This window comes from Cervus elaphus, chromosome 11, assembly GCF_910594005.1.
Source record: "Cervus elaphus chromosome 11, mCerEla1.1, whole genome shotgun sequence".
Classification (NCBI taxonomy): domain Eukaryota; kingdom Metazoa; phylum Chordata; class Mammalia; order Artiodactyla; family Cervidae; genus Cervus; species Cervus elaphus.
Genome location: NC_057825.1, coordinates 5421509 through 5441389, shown reverse-complemented (window position 1 = coordinate 5441389; position 19881 = coordinate 5421509). Strand labels below are relative to the sequence as shown.

The following is a 19881-nucleotide window of genomic DNA, read 5'->3' as shown; positions in this document are numbered from 1 at the left end:
TTAGAATCTGTTTTGTAACATGTTTCCCTGGTTGAGTAGCCAGCCCAGCACTCATCTCCATGGCCCCTCATCTGGGGTCTGGCCAAGGGGTAGGCAGGGTTGTGTAGCAATTCTTACTGGTAATACTTTTTTTCATCATGGCCTTGGGTGGTTAAAATTTAAGGTGTTGTTTGGAAATGGGATTTTCCATCAGTTCTAATCACGGATTCTGAAATAGACCTTGGGGTGGGGAGTTGATCAGGTCTTGAAATATGAGAGACTTTTTTATCTGCTTGTTTTGATTAATCCCCAAGGTATCCCAGAGTCAGAACGGATATCCTATAAATGAAATGATCACCGTGCAGCTCTTTAATAAAACATACTGTCTTCTCAGTGGTCTATGCTGGGTTATTTTGTTTGTTCCAAATATATAATCAAATTCCTTAGGCCAGAAACATCAACTTTCTGGGATTAAGTAAGATGAACTGCTGTAGGACTGTAACAATTTAGAACTAGAAGAGGCTTCTGGAATCAGTTCTGTTGCCTTGTTTGAGAAGATGAAGAAGCAGATGACCTCGGGTGACCAGGGCTTGGCCAAGGTCATGTAAAAGGTGGCTGAAGAGTTGGGAGCAGTGTGACTTTGTGGCTTCGATCCTGGGTTCCATTCTCTTAGGGGTCAAGTACTCAGGGACCTTTCATGTTTCAACTTCTCTAACTATAAGTTGAACGAACGAAAAGAGGAGTGTTTTTGGCTCATCTGATTCCTTGTTGGCCTGTAATCCCACCAGGCTTTGCCACGTTGAACAGGAGAAAGTGTCATCTTGAAACGATGGTCAGAGAGGATTGGCAGATTTCAGTCTGTGGCCTGCAGGAGGTCCCCCCAGGCCACTGTGGGAGCAGGTGGGATGAGGCCTGAGCAGGGGGGCCCAGACTCTTCCAGCCCCTACTTGAGGGGGCCAGTAGCTGTTTTCTACATTGCAGCTAGGAAGTCCCTGACTAGAGTTGGCACTGCTGAGCAGGGTTTGAACTTGGGTCAGGAACTCTGGTTCCAACATCAAGTCCAGTGCCAAGCCCGGTACCAGCCCCGATGGGACTGGGTTAGTGTTAGTGGAAACAGTGACCCAAGACTGCTCTTTTGGGGCCTTCTGGGTCTCTTTGGGGTGTTAGGTCTCAGGTTGTGCGGTCTCTTGAGTTGATGAAGGAAGACTTACACTTGCCTTCCCTCTGAGCAGACCATGTTTTGTGTTTCTCTGACAGTCAGACACCCTCAGCAATTTCATACTCATTGGCCAGATGTCTGCCCCCCACCTTCCCTGACAGACTTGACCAGTCAACTCAATTCTTCACTTTTGGGTGTTTTTTTTTTTTTTTTAATTTTTGGTGAGTGAGGGGGGTCCCTTGACCTTCAGAACCTCATAAATCCCTCCTCCCCCCTCCTCTTTCCTCTCCCCTTTTGCCCCCTTTCAATTTCCAGATGTGACAAGCTGGAGGGAGGGCGGTGGGCGAAACATAATTTCTGCCACGTCTCTGAGCGCCTCCCCAACTGAGCTGGGCAGCAGGAACTCGAGTGCGGGAGACGGAGCCCCCTCCTCGGCATGTACCAGCGATTCTAAGGACCCCTCTCTCCGCCCGGCTCAGCCTGTCCGAAAAGGGGCTTCACAGTTCTTGGGGAATGTATACCACCCACCTACATACCATGACATGCTTCCTGCTTTTGTAAGTCTTCAGAGTGTGCATTCTGTCCCCACAGCGTCAGATCGTTCATGTCCGGCAGAACCTACTTCACGTGGTTGAATGTCCACTGTGGGTGTCCCCCCCCCATCCCACCCAGTCTCTTTGCCCTGGTACCTTACCTTGGAGGTTTCCATTACTTTTGCATTTTCACTCCCCCTTTTCAAATTTTAAGGGCCTCTGGCTTCTTCCCTGGTGATGTGGATGTTATCTTAACCTTGGTTCTTTTAGAAGAAGGAGAGGCAGGTATTCCCCAAGACACATGTCCCCAGATTTGTGTACTGATGGCAGGAAAAATGGGGGAGATGGTGCTAGGATTAATTGGGAAAACCCAAGACTTTCCTATTTCTGTTTCCCATTTGCCAGAACAAGTTCTAATGCCAGTGGAACTTAGACTCTGGGCCATTATTGGAAAACCCTATTCATTGATGTTATGTTTCAGATGTGTTCACCACAGTCATCAGAGAATCAGGGTACAGTGGAACGAGGATCTTTTCCCCTTCCTCAGCTCCGTCTTGAACCCCGTGTTCCTTTTAGACAGTTCCAGATGAATGACCAAGACGGGTAAGGCCATTGCATTGTAGTCATGTATGTAGAAGTCACCCTGGTTGGTGATATTGGGACAGTACAGTGGGTTTACATAGGGAAGTGCTTTGACTTCTGGAGACCTCAGAAGCTAGAAACCAGCCTGATAGCCCAGGGTGTGTGGGAGGGCTGGCCTCTGGGGCAGGATGAGAGGAGGGGTTGTGAGTTCAGGTTCTGGTAGCTGTTTATTGATGTCACCATAGATTTAACACCGAGCATCTAAAACTGCAAAAAGAAGCAGAACTTCTCTTGAGGATGTATTTGTTGATTTTATGTTCTTTAAAAGGGGGGGCGGATTATAATATCAAGGGCACATGTGAACCTTTGCAGTGGGGGGACATAGTTTTAGAGAAGTATTTGGGTTTGCTTCCATCTGTGTACGTGACACCAGCTCAGCATCTTTACCCTTCTCTCTGTCATCAGAAAAGAAAATAGACTGGGAGTGAGCCGCCCAATCCGTCCACTGAGGCCACTGGTGGAGCGGGTGCCACGACCCACCATCGTCAACGCAGAAAACCTGAAGGGCCTTGACGACCTGGACACCGACGCCGATGATGGATGGGCAGGTGGGTGGTGCATTTGCCGGTGGGCTCTCAACTGACGGTTCAGCAGGCGGGGACCACACTCTTGTTTCTGCTTCTTGCCAAGGTTGGCAGTTCCTCTGATACAGAGTCTACAGGGACCCCTGGGGGCAGGGAGCAGCAGACAGCCTTGGGCCCTGAGAGATCCTTGCTGGTACCCTCACACAGCCACGTTGTCTTTGTCTTGGTCTTTCGTCTTACTCTTGGAGGGAGAAAGAATTTTTTTTTTTTTAAATTTTTTTTTTTTAGAAAGAATTTTTGTAACGAAAGAGTTAATTAAGCCAGGAGTGTGATGAGCCCCACATAGCGCCCTGTCACTGCATTTCAGCAAGTTCCAACATTGTACATTATCATAATCACCCACACTCTCAATCTGATTATTTTCTTTTAAAATTCTTCTGGACGTTTGTTTCCAAGTAAAAGGCGCACATTTAGTTGTATGGGTTTGATAAACCCACGTGCTTGAGCAGCACAGCCACGTCAAGACACAGTACTGACTCTGTTCCTCCCTAGCCAGTCTTCCTCCCGACTGCCCCAGGCCTCCCCCTTCTGATGAATCCTAACTGCAGATGGATGATGGAGTGGTGCAGCTTTCCTCTGTAAGGTTTGCGAGATCCATCAGTGTTATTACATGTGTCAGTGGTTGCTTTTAATTACTGAGGTATGTGTCATTATATCAAATCCTGTAATTTGCCCGAAAGTTTTATTATGGATGCTGTTCTCATTTCTCTTGAGTTCCTGTCCAATAGTGGAGTCGTTGGTTAAAGCGGAGGGGTGTGATTAGGTTTGTCAGAAGCACCCAGGCCTCCGTGGTGGCTGGCTGGTGTGTACTCCAGCGGCAGTTCTCAGAATTTGGCTCTGCATCCTCACAGTGCTCTGATGTTGGTCTCTTTAATTTTAGCCATTCCGGTGGGTGTGTAGCATTAGCTCATTGTGCTTTTAATTTGCATCTTGCTGATGAGTAATCATACACTCGTTTTCATGCCAATTTGGCTACTGGTATCTTTTTTTGAGTGTTCATATACACATCTTTGGAGACTTAAAAGTTTTTTCCCACTGCCTGCCTGATCCATTTTCTTAGCACTGCATTTTGATGGGCAGAAGTTTTAAATTTTGATGAAGTTTAACTTAAAGATTTGTGTTTTTTATGGTTTTTACTATTGTGTCTTTTATAAAAATCTTTGTCCCTCCTGGTGGCAAAGATACTCCCTTATGTTTTATAATTTTAAGACTGATTCTTAGATGTGTGGTCCATGTTAAATTGTATATGGTGTGAGATGGGAGTTGGGGTTGATTTTAATCCAACAGGATACCCAGTTGTTCTGACCGTTTGTGACAAGACTTCTCTTTGCCTGTGGCATTGCTTTGACACCTTTGCCAACAATTGATTGATCACCTAAGTTTGGGTCTATTTCTGGACCCTGTTTATTCTATTTATTCATCCTTATGCCAGTACCACACTGTACCTTTGTAGTAAGTTAGTGTAAGTTTCCCAGCTTTGTTCATTTTTAAGATTATTTTACTCTTCTAAGTCCATTTTCATATAAATTTAGAATCTTTTTTTTTTAATGATATATGTAAGATTTGTAATGATATAGGTATCACTCTTTTTCATCCCTGATAGTTAGGTAATTTGTATTTTTTTCTCTTTTTCTTGTTTACTTCTGCCAAGGGCTCATTAGTTTTACTCATCTTTACAAAGAACTTTTGGCTTTAATTTTCTCCGTTGTTTGATTGTTTTCTAGTTCACTGATCATTTTAATTGGAACTTTGTAGATTTCTCATTTAATTCCATTGTAGTCACAAGGGCATGTTCTGTGTGACTTCTGTTCTTTCCAGTTTATTAAGGCTGGTTTTATCACTGGGATATGTGGTCTGTTTTGGTGAATAGTCTAAATGCATTTGAAAAGAGTGTATTCTGTAGTTGGATGTCACATTCTGTGTGTATCAGTTTAGTCAAGGTGGTTGGTAGTGTCGTTCAGGTCTTACGTACTAACATTTTTGTCTAGTTCTATCAGTTACTGAAAGTAAGGTATTAGACTCTACTACAATTGCAGGTTTATCTGTTTCTCCCTTTAATTCTGTCAGTGTTTGCTTCATTTATTTTGAAGCTGTTAGACACATTTTTTAATTTTTATGACTGATGTGCTGACCATTTATATTGTTCTCACATACTCTTCATCTCTTCTAACACGTCTTGTCTTGCAGTCTGTTTCGCCCTGTGTCAGGTCATTGTTCAGACAGTGTTTATTGTTGTCGTGCTGTGTTTTCGCATCCACACCCTTCAGCCCATTTGTATCTGTATGCCCTGCGAGGCTCTGGGAGATAGCGTGTGATCACACTTGCTTTGTCGTCAGATCTAACTCTTTAACTGGATTGGGCTTTTAGTCACATCCCTTTTGTGACAGATTTTCGTATTATATAAAATTTGTCCCCTTAAAGTCTACCATTCAGAGACGATTAGTATATTAACAAGTCATCCCCACTGTTGAATTCCAGAACATTTCCATCACCCACAGACGAAGCCCCGTACCCATGAGCACTCACTCCCAGTGACCCCTCCCTCCACACACAACCTCTGGCAAGCGCATCTACTTTCTGTGTCTGTGGATTTGCGTGTTTTGGACATTCTGTACAAATGGAGTAGCACAGTAGGATATGAGGCCTTTCACACCTGGCTCTGTCACTCAGCATGATGTCTTCAGGGGTCATCATGTTGTAGCTTGTGTGTGAACTCTTTTTTTTTTTTTTTAATATGGCTAAATCCTGTTCCATTGTGTGGATCTACCACATTTTGTGTACTCACTCATCAGTTGATGGACACTTTCTGCCACCTGAGCCACTTGGGTTTGGGAGGGCCCTGGGGCAAAGCAGCCACTCACAGATCTCACTGCTCAGGAGAGAGTGTTGGCTGGGAGGCCTCCTGGCTCGTGTCTGCCTGCTTCTGCTCACTCCTCACCTTCTAACATACTTGCAGAAAACTTGGTCTGCACAGATTTAAGGACTGTTCTCTTAACGGAGTTAATCTAACCAGAGAGGCTACTGTGCTGTGACCAAAGCCAGTACTGTCTTTCACTTGTATTTTTGTTGTTGTTTGTTTATTTATTTTTTAATTGAAGGATAATCGCTTTACAGAATTTTGTTGTTTTCTGTCAATCCTCAACTTGAGTCAGCCATAGGTATACATCTATCCCTGCCTTTCTGAACCTCCCTCATCTCCCTCCCCATCCCACCCCTCTGGGTTGATACAGAGCCCCTGTTTGAGTTTCCTGAGCCAGACAACTATTCCCGTTGGCTGTCTATTTTACATATGGTCACTTGTATTTGTTTTAATATGATTTTTATTTATTTATTTGGCTGCATCATGTGTTACTTGTGGGATCCAGATCCCTGAGCAGGGATCAGGCCTGGGCCCCCTGCACTGGGAGTGTGGAGTCTTAGTCCCTGTCCTCCACTTCTCTCTGCAGTGTGTGTTCTGGTGGTGGCAGCCGGGGGTGCCCCTTAGCCAGGTGGGTTGGCGCCCTTCCTGCCTGGAGGCAGCCCTCCCCCCTCCCCCAGCAGTGCTCTTACCACTGTTGGGATGTGCATCTTGTCTCCTCGCTGGCCCTCCTCCTGTTGCAGGCCTCCATGAAGAAGTGGACTACTCCGAGAAGCTGAAGTTCAGTGATGATGATGAGGAGGAGGAAGTGGTAAAGGACGGCAGGCCAAAGTGGTAAGGGCCCCATCCCTGCTCATAGCACTACTCCCGGCGTGGGAGTTGGTGAGGGGGGGCATGTGACATTTAATGGATATAGGTGCACTGGTGTTCTCTATGAGCCATGCGTGTCCTGGTCACCCCGGCGACCTCATGTGGGCAGATACTGTTACCATTTTGCAGATGGAAGGACAGCTGTTTGGGGGCGGGGAGCCAGGGTGGGCATCAGGCATGGCTGGCTGAGTCCTAGCCATTTAGCCACCGTGCCCGCATTTGCCCCCAAGTGTGTCTTGTAGACCGATTGTTCTGCAGATTGCTTTGAGAGTGGTTCCCCTAAAGGTTTCTTTGGCCAAGCAGATTTGGGAAACTGCCTGGGTTCAGCTCTACTCCAAGGGTGCCCAGAGCCTAGGGTGTGGGTGCCACAGCCTGCTGGGAATCTGGGAGTTGGGGGAGAAACCGAAAGCAGGGTATGCCATGTTGCCTAAGCATATTTGACCACTTGAATCTTTTCTCTCTCTTTTTTGGGATCATTTCGTTGGACTGACTCTTGCTCCCAACACCATTTGGAAAATACTTAAATTGTAGTCTAGCTGGTCTAGTTTTCAGCAGAATACCAGTAGCATTGGCTTGTGCTTTTAAAATAGTATCTATGGTCGCTTTAACCCGCGTGCCCACCCCATACCACCCCAGTATTGGCAAATATGGATGCTTCTCTTTGTATGGAATTGCCTGTTTCCTTTGTATATATATCTGTTAGACTTACTGTGCTTTCTGTGAAAATGTGATTACTGTTTTATAGTGCTTAGATAGTAGTGCTTTGGTATTTTTTTTCCCTTTGTCTGTTTTACTGTCCGTAATTGAATGTTTATGTAGTTGGGTCTGCAAGTCTTTGTTGTGTCATCTTCGGCTTCACAGCTCCTTTTCTGCAGGGAGCTGGTAATGATCTTCTGTCACTCCTTCTCAGCTGGCACACAGACAGTTAGCTAATTGAGGCTTCTGTAATTTATTTTAATGCTGCTTGATTTCAACTGAATCTTTGGATGCCCTTGGGAAATAAATATCTATGGGTCAGTTTTTGGAACTAAGCTCAGAAGGAGATGTGATCCAGAATTTAAATCAGTGGAAACGTGAAGCTTTGCAGATTCATTGGAGGAACTCTGTTCCTCTGTCTGAGTTGATGTGACTTGACTGTCCATCTAAAAGAATTAAACTCTGGCTGTAGCGACCAGGGACATACCACACTGAGTCCCCAATCTGGCCACCACTCAGCGTTCTCTGAGCTGGCTGCACGCCCCCACCCATGATGGGCTCCTGAGACTTCCCTGGCTCCATCCCTTTCTGTTCACTGTCTCTGGGGCCACTGGGACCTGCATCCTTTCCTTCATGCACCATCCAGAAGCTGGCTGGCTGGTCCCTCCTTCCCTGTCACCCTCGCCCTGTGGTCTGGTCGTCATCTTTGATAGACTCGGGTCTCTCCTGGCAGATCGGGAACCTTTTGTGGGCACCCCGCCTCCTGGCTTGCTGTCAGGAGGCGCTGGCAGTCATTGCCCTGTCTCTGGTCTCCTGACCCTCCTGCCCTGCCTCACCTCCCCCCACCTGCAGAGCGTGTGTGTGTGCGTGTGTGCGTGTGCATGTGTGTGTGTGTGCGTGAGCATGTGTATTAGCCAGGCCTGGCTCCCGGCTCTCTCTGCACTCCCGCTGGGCTTTTGGGCACCACTTCTGCAGTAGGAGAGGTGCGCGCAGGTGGGCGCGTGTTTTGTCACAGAGCCTCTGTTTGCACTGCAGCGTGTAAGGGTGAGCACTACTCAGCAAGCCTTCCCGTAGCCTCTGCTGAGCGTCTGTCTTCTCCTCCTCAATCCAGTGTGTGCGTTGCTCCTCTTGCCTTTTCTAATGCGTCACTCAGCGAGCCCTCTTCTGCTGTTGTGAGCAGCATTTGTTCATTCCTGGGATGGGGCTTTGGCACAGACAGAAGGGCCTGCGGTGGGAGTCCTGGGTTCAACTCTATCAGCTCTTTCTTGTGAGCAGCTCCCCCACCTCCCGGAGGCTCAGTGACCAGCTCTTTAAAATGGAGGACGTAGAGACATTTTTGATGGACGAAGTAGAGGCGTTTTTGTTTGTTTTTTTTTGCAGTAGATGAAGTAATGGGTGTGAAGCATCCTGCCTGGAGCTGTGTGTTTAGGGCTGACTTGGTAAAATGGGTGCTGGTGTAGGTGCTCTGGGCGTGTTCTCTCACCCATCAAGGGGGTGTGCGGTGGGTCTTTTATGAAGGAAATCGGTTTGTAGAAGCTAACTTTAGAATTCCTAATGGTCTGACCGGGAAGATGAGACCGTGCCTGGGGCGACCAGGAAAACCAACTCTTACACGGTTTGTCCTAGGAACAGTTGGGACCCCAGGAGGCAGCGGCAGTTGTCCTTGAGCTCTGCAGACAGTGCTGATGCCAAGCGCACCCAAGAGGAAGGAAAAGACTGGAGTGAAACAGGAGGCGTGACCCGTGTCGTCCGGAAGGTGCCGGAACCTCAGCCGCCTTCCAGGAAGCTGCACAGCTGGGCTTCGGGCCCTGATTACCAGGTACCGTGGGCGCTGGGGGAGGGCTTCTGTGCCTGCCTGGCTGGGCGACATGCATGTGCGTCAGCGCACACAAGCCCTTTCCAAGTTCAGTTGACCAGAGATCCAAGGCAGAGACTCCAGCAGGTCACCTGAAAGGCTGTTCTGTGCATTTACAATGAACAGGAAGGGATGAAGCCAGGGAGGTTTCAGGAGCCCATCGTGGGTGGGGGCGTGCAGGAGGAGTCTCAGCCAGCTCAGAGAACGCTGAGTGGTGGCCAGCTTGGGGACTCAATGTGGTGTGTCCCTGGTCACTACAGCCAGAGTCTGACTCTTTCAGATGGACATTCAGTTAGGTTTCACTGAGTTCAGTGGTCTGGTTGGTTTTCTGAAAAAGTCTAAGCGGACATTTCTCTCTCTCTTTTTCTAAGTTATTTTAAATTGGAGGATATTTGCTTTACAGTATTATCTTGGTTTCTGCCCTACATTAACACGAATCAGCCATAGGTATACATATGTCACCTCCCTCTTGAACCTCCCTCCCTTTTTGTTTGTTTTTTACTACACTGTGCAGCATGTGGGATCTAGTTCCCTGCCGAGAGACTGAACTCGAGCCCCCTGCATTGAAAACGCAGAGTCTTAACAAATGGACCTCCAGGGAAGTCCCTCATTTTATTTTTTTTTAAAGTTAAAAATTCTTCTTTTTTTAAAAAAAAATTCTTCTTTAAAGATTTTGAGAACAGTCACAACTTACAGAAAAGTTGGTGTAATGCAAAGAATATTTTTTCCTGAGCCATTTGAAGAGTAAGTTGCTAGTCCAATCAGGCTCTGTCACCACAGAACACTTCTTAGGTAAGCACAGTCAAATCCAGGAAGCTTGCATTGACATACCACTGCCTCCTCGTCCGCAGACCCCGTCCCACTGCCCCCACTGTCCAGTTGATGGTCTTGATGCACAGGGATCTGGGTCAGGGTCAGGCATCCTTCAGTGTGAAGCAGACCCTCAGCCTTTGCTCAACTTTCCTGAGGTTGACGGTCTGGAAGATCAGAAGCAACTGCTTTGTACAGTGTGCCGTTCGTCTGGAGCTTCCTCATGGTGGGGTTCAAGGCTTCCCTTTTTTGGCTAGAATCTCTCAGAGCTGGCACTGACTCTTCTCATGGCTCCCGCCTGGGTGACCCTGATCCCTCTCTGCCCGCTGTGACAAGCTTACTTTAATCTCAGGATTGAGGTGCTGGCTACCGGGTTTCATAACATTGAGCTTTCACATGCGCTGCAGATTCGTAATTGATAGCAGTTTTGTGGCTAGTTACTTTAAGACTATGAATATCCTGTTTATCATCAAATTTTTAATTAACTCATATTGTTTCTTTGGATGTTCCAGTTGTCTTTGGTTTGGGAGCTTCAGACTGGCAGCTGTGTGCTTTTCACTGTCTCCATTCTTTTTTTTGAGGGATTCCTTGCTTTCTGGTAGAACAAGCTTTTCCCAGCTCATTTTGTCCTTACCTGGCCTTGGCCCTGGAGTCAGCCTTTAATGACACTTAGAAATCAGTACGTGGGCACCAGGAGTGCCGCTACTTCTGGCCTTTTCCATGGATAGTTGGGGAATGTGTGTGTGTGAGACACGTGTGTGAGAGACAGAGACACACAGACGCACGCACACAGAGTTAGGGAATGTGTGTGTGTGAGAGAGAGACACATAGACACACACACACTTCATTCTGGCTGTTTCCCGTTGTCTCCCTAGTCTCCCTGTTTCTACCCTCACCCTCTCCCTTGCACAGGTGCCCTCTTCAGCTCCTCAGATGTCAGCCCCTCCTCTCCCAGAGACCCTGAATTGCCCTGCTGAGCCCTCTCTTCTCACCCCACTTGATTGGGCTGCACCTTCCTCGTCAGCCACACCTCCATGAGGACGCCCTGCTCACCTGCCTGGGCTCTGACCACCTGCCCTGAGCTGCCTGGCCCCCCGGCACCGGGTGCAGGCCTGCTTCCACCACAGGGTGGAACTGAGCAGGGAGGGCAGAGCTGCAGAGGGGAAGGCATTAATTTAAATAAACTTGGCAGACTTGCCGTTTTCAGTGCACTTTGCTATTTAAAGGACTCCCGTTCCACACCTTCCTCTAAAGTGAAAATACCCTTTATCTTGAGTTTTTTGTGCTGAGCACATATCATATCTTGCTAGGCATTGTGCTCGGTACAGGGGACACAAGAATGAAAATAGCCACAATACAGCTCTTATAAATTATCTTGCGATTAACCCAGATTTCATTCCTGTATTGGGGTTGCTCAGTATTCAAAAGAAGTTTTTTTTACTTTGATCTCCTCATAATAACGCTGAATTATCTTGAGTGTTTTTATTATTATGTAGAGTCAGCAAAGATAAAACCTCTTATCATTTCATGAATCCAAATTTCTGAAAAGATTGTCACAGCTTCAATGTTTTGCAGAATATTTAGTTTATAAAATGATAGCTCACTTCGGGCAGTTTTGAAAGGCACATCTGTAGTTTTCATGATATGCACATATCCTTTGATTCTGGTATTTCATTTCTGGGAAATTGTGAAGGGAATAATCAGGGGTGTGCCTTAGGGATCATCCAGGTGTCTTGAGCATCAGGGGGTGAGACGTGTCCTAGTGGAGACTCGAGGTGAGACAGTACACGGCTGTTATGGTGCCTGGACAGATGGCAGTGGTCGGGGCAAAGTAAAAGGAGAGTGAGTGCACACTTGGCCCCAATTATATTATGTAAAAAGTACCTTTGTGCTTCCAAATTAGACATTTATAATCTTGTAGTAATTGTCTCTGGATTATAAGAAGTTAGTTTTTAGGAGAAAAATCACTCTCTACTGTCACTGCTACTTACTGCTTTTATGGAGGTGTAATTTACATAAAGGGCTTCCCTGGCTTCTCAGTGGTAAAGAACCTGCCTGCCAGTGCAGGAGACATGGGTTCGATTCCTGGGTCAGGACTGTCCTGTGGAGAAGGAAATGGCAGCTCACGCCAGTATTCTTGTTTGGGAAGTCCTGTGGACAGAGCAGCCTGGCGGTCTACAGTCCATGGAGTCACGAGGAGTCAGACACAACTGAGCGACTAAGCTTTATTCTAAACCTGAGGCAGCCTTTTTCTTGAACCTTATAGTCCATGGGGTTGCAGAAGAGTCATACAAGACTTAGCAACTGAACAGTAACAATTAAAATACAAGAAAAGACACAACAGATCTTGGTTTTATATGTCTGATGACTTTTCAACAGTTACATTCATCTGTGTAACTATCCCTCAAAACAAGAAGTTGTCTGTTTTTCTGTCAGTTGTATGTCATTAGACTTCCAGTGGCCGGGGTCCAGGGACCCAGCCCATCCTTTGTACTGCTGGATATTCTGCCTGCAGTCTCTTTTCCTGAAAATCAGTGAGAAATAGTCCCAGAATTGAGAGGTTTTCACACTGCATCTCTGGCACCCTGGTGGTTGTCTAGTAACTTAACAATCAACTTGAGACTTAAAAGTAGATAAAATACCTTAAAGAGATGCTTTTAGAGATGCTGTTTTGTTTTTACATTTAATCAGTTTGAAACCTCACTGTGAGTGTGAGTTCTGGTATCTTGGGGCTCTTTGTGTCAAGAGGTTCATCTGCTGTCGTGGGAGGAGCAGTAGGGCAGTTCTGTGGCTGAGAAGTGATGAGCATGTCGTTTTCTGCTCCTGTTCTTTAGCTGTGGACACCCTGACCTTGCGTGCCCAGAGATGGCTGCAGGAGCGCCCATTCTCTTGAGTGTTTCCTGCATTTCAGTCATGGTGTTAAGAGGTTTGCAAACGATTCCGTGCACCTTTACAACTTGGAGGGCTTCCTTGTTTATCAGCAGTTTCCAAAAGAGAAATTAGGGTTTAGACTGTTGGTGCTTGCCCAGCCCTCTTTCCAAATACAGTGTAGGGCAGAGCAGGATTGAAGCCCAGGTCCTCTTGCCAAAGGCCTCTTGAAGGTACCCAAGGGTCTTGAGAAGGGAGCTGACCCCCTCCAGGGGGTGACCTGTCTCTGAGTTGTGACATCCTCTGACCGTCTTCTCTCAGCAGAAGTCCTCCATGGGCACCGTATTTCGGCAGCAGTCTGCCGAGGACAAAGAGGACAAGCCCCCTCCGCGGCAGAAGTTCGTCCAGTCGGAGATGTCCGAGGCTGTGGAGCGAGCCCGGAAGCGCCGGGAGGAGGAGGAGCGCCGGGCACGTGAGGAGAGGCTGGCTGCCTGTGCCGCCAAACTCAAGCAGCTTGACCAGAAGTGCAAGCAGGCTCAGCGTGCGAATGAGGCCCAGAAGCAGGCAGAGAAGGAAGCTCCCCGCTCTCCGGGGGCTGAGAAGGTGGCTCCCCAGGAGAATGGCCCTGCCGTCCACAAAGGTGAGCCGTGAGCCTGGCCCCTGACTTGGAAACAAGGGCTGTGTCACTGGGCATCTCCTGGCTTCTTAGCACGAACTGTGGCCAATGGGTGGACACACAGGGATCCCAGTTGTTAAGAGTTCAGGCCTGGATCAGGGACCTGGGTTCACATCCTGTTTTCACCACTGAAGCCAGCTGGCCATGTGCCTCCGCTCTGACACCTCCCCTCTGACTCCCCACTTTCCTTGCCCGTGAAGTGGGTTGGAGAGCATTTGTACCCACCCCCGCCCCCTGGGCTCAGGGTCCTGGGAGATGATGTCATGAAGCACGTGGCACATTTCTAGGTGCAGAAGCACCTGCCTTCTCATGGTATCATCACCGTCGTCGTTACCACTGCTGCTCAGCAGTGGGGATGTGGGTGCCGGAGGACCTCCGTAGGAGCACAACGCTCTCTGTGACACTGAAGGAAGCCTGCCCGCTTTTTAGAATACATTTTCCCTGACATTAATCCTAACAGGACTGGGTCACATGGCTGCAGCAGAGACACCGAACAGTGTTCAGTGGTGGAGGGTGTCTCTTGCTCTAGTTTTTAATAACATGATCAGAAGGGTCCATCTGGTCAAGGCTGTGGTTTTTCCCGTGGGCATGTATGGATGTGAAAGTTGGACTGTGAAGAAAGCCGAGTGCCGAAAAATTGATGCTCTTGAACTGTGGTGTTGGAGATGAGAGTGCCTCGGACTGCAAGGAGATCCAACCAGTCCATCCTAAAGGAGATCAGTCCTGGGTGTTCATTGGAAGGACTGATGCTGAAGCTGAAACTCCAATACTTTGACCACCTGATGCAAAGAACTGACTCATTGGAACAGACCCTAATGCTGGGAGGGATTGTGGGCAGGAGGAGAAGGGAGCGACAGAGGATGAGATAGCTGGATGGCATCACTGACTCAATGGACATGAGTTTGAATAAACTCCGGGAGTTGGTGATGGACAGGGAGGCCTGGCATGCTGCGATTCATGGGGTCTCAAAGAGTCGGACATGACTGAGCGACTCAACTGAACTGAACTGACTGATGTTCTTTGTGACTTTGTTAAATGAACTCAAACCAAGTCTCTAAAGTAGAGAAGGGCCTGATGTTAGTTTTAGTTGCTGAAAGCTTCTCAGATGGAGGGCGTACCGGTGACCTGGTGGTCGTCAGCGCCCTTCTGGCCAAGGAACTCAGACCCTGGTCCTTCTGTAAATGTCGTGTCACTGAAGTCTGAGTGAAGCCTGGGCCCAGTGTCAGGGACTTACTGAGGAGGCAGTAGAGAGTCAGGCAGTGGACGGCAGGGTGCAGAGTGGGCCTGGGTGTGGGGTGTGTCCCCAGCTCTTCCATACCCCCCCTGCCCATCAGCATTCCTCTGGGACACTGCCCCCACCCCCAGGCTTTGCACTGATGTTTGTTCTCTGCAGTAGATTTCTTAAGAATGCAAACGTCAGTTATAATAAAGCTGGAAAAAAGAATGCAAAAATGGGATGGGGAAGACAGCAGGGGATTCCAAGGGGCACAATCTTGAAGACCGTGGGGAGCATTTCGTTTGAAGCGCACTCTGTGGACCGGCCCAGTTAATCCTCACAGAAGCCCCATGGGGTAGTTGCAGCTGTCATCCTCAGAGGGGCTGTCTGGCCAGCCTGACTCACATAGCTCTGGGTGGAGGTGGGGGCACGTGGGCTCTCTTTGAGGCCTCGTCCACTCTGTTGCGCTGGGTCCATTTTAATAGACCCTCTCTCACCTGGAATTGTATCCCAGCTCTACTGCCAACCGTGCGACTTCAGGCAGTTCATCTAATCTCTCCACCCTTCGTTTTCTCATCTGTGATGGGGGAGGCTGTGAGCTCGGGCATGGGAGGTGTTAGCCCAGTGCCAGGGTTTGGGGATGCAAGTAGTTTAGCAGTGGAAGGTATGTGCCAACAAGAAAAAGCATTTGCCATTAAATATTCACTCAGCCAAGCTTTCATGAACTCAGCTGGCCGCTTTTCCACTTACTTGTTCTGTAGGCTCCCCTGAGTTCTCTGTCCAGGAGACCGCCAGCACGTTTTCAGAAGAAGTCCCCACAGCTCCTCCAGCAGTGGCTCAGAGCGGTGGCAGTGAGGAGGGGCCCAGGGAGACTGGGTCCCCTGCGCAGGAATTCAACAAGTACCAAAAGTCACTCCCTCCGAGGTTCCAGCGCCAGCAGCAGCAGCAGCAGCAGCAGGTAAACAGGAGACACTTAGCCCATATTGTAAACAGGCCTGCCCCTCCGTCTCCCAGGCCCCTTCAGTTAAAGCAGACAACACCCAGCCTTCTGTACCCCAGTCGCCAGCAGGGATGTGGAGAGTGGGGGCCTTGGAGATCAGCCCTGGCCTTTCATTTCTTCAGGTAATTCATCCTCTGGATGAAAACCTTTGTTGGTAGTTTGTGGACCCTGTTGTCTAGTGTTGAAAGGAATGGTCGGTGGTGTCTGAGTGGTTTTTTCATTGAGAGTTGTACAGTGTGGCCACTCTTCACACTGACAGCAGCCCCGCCGTGGAGCCTCCCCGGGAGGAAGAGGCCTGGGGGCCGTGTGGAGAGCACTGGAGAGGCATGTTGGCTTTGAGTTAAGGGCGGAGGTTTGTAGGTTTTGCGTCTAACAGCTTTGGGTTCTGGTGCTAACGGTGCTGCTTATCTAGCTGTGTGGGGCCTTGGACAGGTCAGTGTAAAGCAGAAGGAATGAAGCCCTGACTCTCCATGGCGGTGAGGGGCCCTGCGATGCCTGTAGACTAGTTTATCGGTAGTCCAGTAGAGTCGTTATTGGTGTTCCCTCAGTGTTCTTAAAATATTGAGTCTCTCTCTGTTTTGGCTGTGCTGGGTCTTCGTGGTGGCAGGTCAGCTTCTCCAGTTGCAGAGCATGGGCTTAGGTGCCCTGTGGCATATGGGATCTTAGTTCCCTGACCAGGGATCAAATCCACATTCCCTGCATTGAAAGGTGGATTCTTAACCACTGGACCCCCAGGAAAGTCTGGTAAATTATTGTTAGTAATTGAAAACGTTCCAAAATGTGGGTGCCCTGGGGAAACAGATCAAATTTTACACCTTTACCCAGAATTTTTTAAAGTTGCCTTTACAACCTTCACCCCAGACCCTATTTTCCCTGGGCTCCTAGGAAGCATTCCAGAAGCCCACCGTGGCCTATTTTCTGGACAGTTAGGTACATTCATGGTGCTACTGTAGTTTTGTACCACGAGCAGGTGCCACTCAGTCACTCCTGGGCTTGGTGAAGATTTACTGCCGACTGGAGAGATCTCTGGAGTCACTCCAGCCAGACACAGTCGTAACAGCTGCTCTAGGGATGTCTTCTGGGGAGGGTGGGCATGGGCAGTGACAGGTAAATCCTTCCTGAAGAGTAGGAGGAAGTCTGAACATGCCAGAGTAGCCTGAGGGAGTCTGGCAAACGGACTGTCTGGTCAGCTTCCCTGGGGACCTGGGGTCTAGACAGGAGGAGGAGCTGTGGGCAGAGCCCTGGAGAGCTCCGCTTACTGAGTGCCGAGCGCTCCTAAGAGGTGCTGGGAGCACCGGCAAGCCGTCCAGGGAACCCAGCCGAGGCTGGAGTTGAGCCAGCCGGCTGGTAGGATAGGGTGTGCCGGGTCAGCTGTCCTGCTTGTTTGACTGCACCTGTGTCCGGCCAGGGTGCTGGTTCGGGATGCACTTGTAAGGGAAGCCCTGGGGGTCATCGGTGCTGTGGAGCAGGGTCTGAGATGAAGTCTCACTGAGTCTAGGTCCTTGATTTTTAATACTCTATTGATGTGTTAGTTCATCCATTCATGCAATGAGCTTTTTCTGTACCATGTCTGATGGTAGAGGTAAGTGGACTGCAGTGAACTTGGCACGCGATCTCCTGATACAGGGAGGGAGGCAAATGCAGGAGAAGCACCAGTGCTGTGAGAGCCGAGAACAGGGGACCTGATCTTCCTTGGAACTTGTGGCAGGCTTCCCAGAGGAAGTGCTCTTTAAGCTGAAACCTGAAGGAGGGGTGTGGGTGAGCAGGTTTGGGGCCCAGGGAACAGATGGCCCAGAGTGTTTGCAAGGCCTGAAGCAGGCGGGCAGGCAGGTGTGTAGACTGGAGGCCAGGGCAGTCGTGGGAGGTGATGCTGGAGAGGCAGATGGGTCAAGACCCGCAGGACCCTGTAGATCACATGCAGCCCTGTGGGATTCCGGCTGTTGGATGGAGAGCTGTGGAGAACCCAGGAAGACTCCGGCCGTAGTCAGGGCATCAGAGTGTGGAGAGTGGATTGAAGGGACAGTAGGGGCTGGGAGTGGGGAGGAGCATCGGGGAGAGGTGCTCTGAGAGGTGTGCTGGTCACGTGTCAGCTCCAGGAGAGCCTTTGATCTGTTGAGCACCTAAGCTGTCGTGTGTAGTGGAGGAGCCCGAGGGCCCCGTGTGACGATGGCATGACTGTGCATCCGTCCTGGGGGAGGGCCCGGGCCTGAACATGGTCATGCATACACTGGGGCCTCCCCTCTCTGGTCTTCTGTCTGGGTGGGTTTTCCCCGGAAGCGTGTGTGTGCGTGCACGCGCAGCCTGTCTGCTCCGCAGCACCTGTGCAGCCAGATCTCTGTCTCTGCCAGGAGCAGCTGTACAAGATGCAGCACTGGCAGCCGGTGTATCCTCCGCCGTCCCACCCGCAGCGCACCTTCTACCCGCACCACCCCCAGATGCTGGGCTTCGACCCCAGGTGGATGATGATGCCCTCTTACATGGACCCACGGATCCCGCCCGCTCGGACCCCAGTGGATTTCTATCCCTCGGCCCTGCATCCCTCGGGTAAGCCCCAAAGTGCAGTTGAAGGCCAGGGTATGTGGTGTGGTCAAGGGCGTTGCCTTGGGAGGTAGACAGACCCCACCTGGATTCCAGTCTGGCCTCTTTGCAAGTCACATATCCAGTCTGAGTTTTAACTTCCTTGTTTACAAAATGAGGGTGTAATAGTACCTCCCACAAAGAATTGTTAGGAAGAGACTTTAAGACTATGAATCATGCTGCTGCTGCTAAGTCGCTTCAGTCGTGTCCGACTCTTTGCGGCCCCATAGACGGCAGCCCACCAGGCTCCCCCATCCCTGGGATTAATTGTCTAAATTTTCCTATCTCTGCCATGTAGTTTTGTCCCTCTTTCCATTCTTTAGTGTTCTTTGTGTTCTCTCTTTTCCTTGATTAGTATTTCCCAAGGTTTGTTGAATGCCATTTTTTAAAAAGTATCTTTTGAGGTTCTTAATTCCTGTCTTTTATTTGCTTTTTATTTCATTAATTTCTGCCCCCCCCCCATTATTTCCACTGAAATTATTTTGTTCTTTTTCTGATTATGTTGGATGCTTAATTAGATGACTAGTTTCTGAGTTTTCTGATGTATTTACATCTCACCTGATTTTATGAGCCACTGAGTTTTAAAATAACATTTTTATTATTATACAGTATTAAATATTAGTCTGATTTTGAGTGATTTTTAATGATATGTGGTAAAATTTCCAAATACAGAGTTTTAATATCATCCATATGTTGTTAATTTCTACTGTGGCTGCCTTTTGGTCATAGATCATGGTCTGTATGATATAGACCAGCAGTCACAATTTTTTTCTATTAATACCAGATAATAAATATTTTAGTCTTTGAACTGCTACTCCAGTTTTGCTGTTGTAGAACAAAAACAGCTATAGACAATAGTAACTGAATGGGTATGGTTGCTTTCCAGTAAAACTTTATTTTTAACAAGTGGCAGATCAAACTTCACTCAGGGGCTTGAAAAGAATATATTTTTCTGTTGGACATGGTCCATTAAAGTGTGCTTGCTAACTGTGCTGTATAAATATATATCATCACAGTTTTTTTTTTAATCCCCTTGATCAGTTTCTAAGAGGTGTGTGAACATTTTCCACCATGATTGTGGATTTGTCAAATCTTGTAAACCTGTCAGTTTTTGTTTTACCTACCTGGAAGCACATATGCTTGGGATGACTGCATCTTGTTTCTTGTATCTTCGTATAGCACCTTTGTTTCTTGGGTTTTCTACCTTTAATGTCTACTTTATCTGATGATAATTTCATTCCAGTTTTCTTTCAACTAGTATTCGTGTGGTATCTTTTTACCCCAACTTTTTATTGTCAGCCTGAGCCCTTTTCAGAGGAGAATATCTTTGTACATTTAAGATGTGTCTGGTGTGGGTAAAACTGTGACTTTAGTTACCAAAGTTGTTCCCTTTAGATTGGGGGAGTGGGTATCAAGTTTTCCGATTCTTTTTGTTTTCCTTCTACATTCTGTTTCTACTGTGAGTGGTTAGGTTAAATTCTAACATGCACCTTTGACTTAACAAAGGCTAATCAGTTTAACCTGAACCTGAGCTCTAATTCAGGAGTCTTGTAATTTTT

The 19881-nt window shown here is 48.2% G+C and overlaps 1 protein-coding gene across 1 annotated transcript in view; it reads left to right on the top strand.

Moving 5' to 3' along the window:
- Positions 1–19881, top strand: part of PRRC2B (proline rich coiled-coil 2B) — an 84754-nt gene that overhangs the window by 38106 nt on the left and 26767 nt on the right. The window contains 8 exon segments of the mRNA XM_043916570.1: positions 1454–1695; positions 2153–2274; positions 2719–2861; positions 6498–6588; positions 8947–9139; positions 13178–13493; positions 15507–15703; positions 18097–18289. Coding sequence (XP_043772505.1) covers positions 1454–1695; positions 2153–2274; positions 2719–2861; positions 6498–6588; positions 8947–9139; positions 13178–13493; positions 15507–15703; positions 18097–18289 — 1497 coding nt within the window.